The sequence below is a fragment of the Malania oleifera genome, chromosome 1 (genome assembly GCF_029873635.1).
Source record: "Malania oleifera isolate guangnan ecotype guangnan chromosome 1, ASM2987363v1, whole genome shotgun sequence".
Classification (NCBI taxonomy): domain Eukaryota; kingdom Viridiplantae; phylum Streptophyta; class Magnoliopsida; order Santalales; family Ximeniaceae; genus Malania; species Malania oleifera.
The window spans coordinates 119,537,049-119,539,943 of NC_080417.1; the positions used below are offsets into that span (position 1 = coordinate 119,537,049).

Sequence of the window (2,895 nt, forward strand, 5' to 3'; positions counted from 1 at the left end):
AAATCTCAATAAAATGCTATTTTATCATTTCCTAGGCCCTACATACTACATATTAACCATTAAACCAATATTTAATACCCTTACCTCAGTTTTGGGATTTTGCCCCGGAACCCCAAACTAGAAATTTGCCCTGCCTAAGATGCAGCGAATCTTCCCAAGAATCCCGTGGTGGTTCTTGATCGCCAATCCAGCCTTTATCGGAGTGAAAATTGAAGAAAAATGGAGGAAGGACCATAGGGTTTTTAGTGAGACAGAGAGAGAGAGAGAGAGAGAGAGAGAGAGAGAGAGAGAGAGAGAGAGTTTATTTTTTTATGTTTACAATTGAACTCTCGGTTTCCTTTTATAACTTTCAGTGTTGCCGAAAAAACCATCACCGATTTTCTCTCTCTCAGAAAATCGTTGTTGGGTTTCTATTTAACCGACCAAGATTTACTGTTTACCCATTATTGACCCACGGTAAAACCCCAAAATCGTCTCCGGTTTTTCTTCCTCTCCAGAAAACCGTCACCGGTTTTTCTATTAACCGGCTTCCTTTCCAAAATCATTGCCGATTTTCTATTCCCTCCAAAAAACCGCGATTTTCTACCCTACTAGCTAAAAACCTCTTTTTTTAATTATTATTATTATTATTATTATTATTATTATTATTATTTAATTTTTACGGTCTCTACATTTATAGTTTATGTTTAGCATTTAGGTGGTTAGTCAAGATTTAGGGTTTAGGGTTTAATTTTCTAGGTTCAAGCTTCACGGAGGGTTTATCCTTTATGGTTCAGGGTGAGGGTCACATTCCTCTCTATCCATATTTGAAAAAGACAGCTGTCCTATAGTGCTACTTTTTTCAAGCAAACTACTTCTTCATTCCAACATTCCTACCAAGCATGACCCTGTTGTCCTTGAATAGCAACCAAATACTGATAAATGGACCTATGTAGGCATTTGCGGTGTAGAAAAATTGTTTAAAAAAAAAAAAAAAAGGGAAGAAAGGAAAAGCAAAAAAACGGACAACAAAACAAAACAAAACAAACTTTTATTAAAGCACTCACAAAATACATATACAACAAGAGCTACTTGGAACCTTTTTATGTCACAAAATCCTTGCATGGCATACATGGATATCGGGTTGCATGGGATTCAGACAATCTACATTCTACAGTATTTCCATGCAGACTACAAAATCAAACTCCTATGCTATTCATAGCACTAAACTAATAAAATGCTCCCATAGCCAAATTATCCATGGGTCTATAGCTACAAACTCGGAACACATGACTAACACTGAACATTTTAGTTTACACCAAACGCTTATGATTCTAGAAATGCTATGGTAACTTGTTCATGAGAACAGGCTTTGCATTGCCATTGCGAAGACTGGATTGGTTGCAGTGTAACCCCCATCAACCACCAGGTTGATCCCACTCACAAACTTTGACTCATCACTCCCGAGATACAGGGCAGCCTCGGCAATATCTTCTGGCTTTAAAACAGCCCCCTTTAAAGATGTGGATGCAGAAACTACTTCCTCGACCTGCCAGTCATCCAAGCCCTTTGCATTTTTAAACAGTTGGGTTCCAACTGCAAATGGGGAGATGCAGTTCACTCTGATACCATACTGTCCCAACTCTGTGCATAGGTTTTTCGCAAGCCCTACGATAGCATGCTTGCATGTCACATATGCATGTGGGGTGCTGAGGCTGCCTATTACTGATGTAACGCTTGAAGTGAAAAGAATGCAACCTTTCTTGGCTGGGATCATCACTCTTGCAGCATGTTTGGCACCCAGGTATGCTCCAAACACATTGACTTCAAAGACCCTCTTAAAGTCTTCATCATCAGTAGCCAAGATTGTTGACGCTGAGTTAGGATAGATGCCGGCATTGTTGAACATGATGTCGAGCTTTCCATACTTGGAAATGGCCATATCCACGGCATTTTGGATGTCTGAGTCACTGGTCACGTTGCAGTGAACATAAGAGATATTTCCATTAGAATCAGTACTTTCGCAGAGAGAGTGGCCAAGGTTGTCTTGGATATCAGCAATGACAACCTTAGCACCATGCCTGGCAAACAGCCTCACTGTGCTCTTACCGATGCCACTGGCTCCTCCAGTGATCAATGCCACCTTACCTTCTAACCTGCAAAATTAGTTGGAAGCTACGGAGGTGAATTACCCTGTGGTAAAACTCAACTTTAAGAGCTCTGTTCTAGACTAGGGTGGAACGACAAAGGCAAGATCTAGCCACACTCTGCCCAGTATGGAATGAAGAGATGAGAAGTTCCCGAGTTCTGTTACCGTTTTGTCATTGGATTAGAGACCACGGAAGATGCAGAACTCATATTCCTTAAAATGGATGTGAAATCACCTACAAAGATTATCAGATATCTTCCGTTAAGAGATTCTTCATTGTTGCTGTTGCCCTCATTTGAATTATGATTCAGGGTAAGCCGTTCATCAAAATTGAAAAAAAAATTACAACTGATTTTACAGGATAAAGGAATAGAGGATATGTACCTTTCTCAGTTATTAAACATAAAGATAACAGTACAATAACAATAGGAATTAGATGAACCTTTTTGCAAAAGTTTTTGGATAGTAAGGAATATCTTTGTATATATTGAACTACTTAAGCAGCAACAAAATTTAAACTAAAAAGTCCAAACATACTTAAAAACAAAATTACTAATATAAACAATAAACATATTAAACTATTTATGTTTATTGCTAGCACGCGTCAATCAGTACCAAGAGAATAATATTTGTCACCAATTTTCATCTATTATATTAAGGAAAGACTGTCCTTCAGCAATAATCCAAAAACTAGTCTTAAATATTTCCACCGGACACTGAAGATTGTTTTTTTTTTTTGTTTTTGTTTTTTTATTTTTTTGGTTTTT

At 38.0% G+C, this 2,895-nt stretch overlaps 1 protein-coding gene across 1 annotated transcript; it reads right to left on the reverse strand.

The window, feature by feature from the left end:
* Nucleotides 1-1,336: 1,336 nt before the first annotated feature.
* On the reverse strand, nt 1,337-2,337 carry LOC131160481 (short chain aldehyde dehydrogenase 1-like). The gene is made up of 2 exons (XM_058116205.1): nt 2,294-2,337; nt 1,337-2,135 (listed from the first exon to the last, which is right to left on the reverse strand). Exons 1-2 carry the CDS (start codon nt 2,335-2,337, stop codon nt 1,337-1,339), a joined length of 843 nt encoding a protein of 280 aa, XP_057972188.1.
* Between the last annotated feature and the right edge of the window lie 558 nt (nt 2,338-2,895).

Excerpts from the sequence above, each read along its gene's own strand:
- LOC131160481 (XM_058116205.1), bottom strand. The coding sequence starts at position 2,337 with ATGAGTTCTGCATCTTCCGTGGTCTCTAATCCAATGACAAAACG. Across the intron at positions 2,136-2,293 it reads TCTAATCCAATGACAAAACG|GTTAGAAGGTAAGGTGGCAT; the intron begins GTAACAGAACTC and ends CTAATTTTGCAG.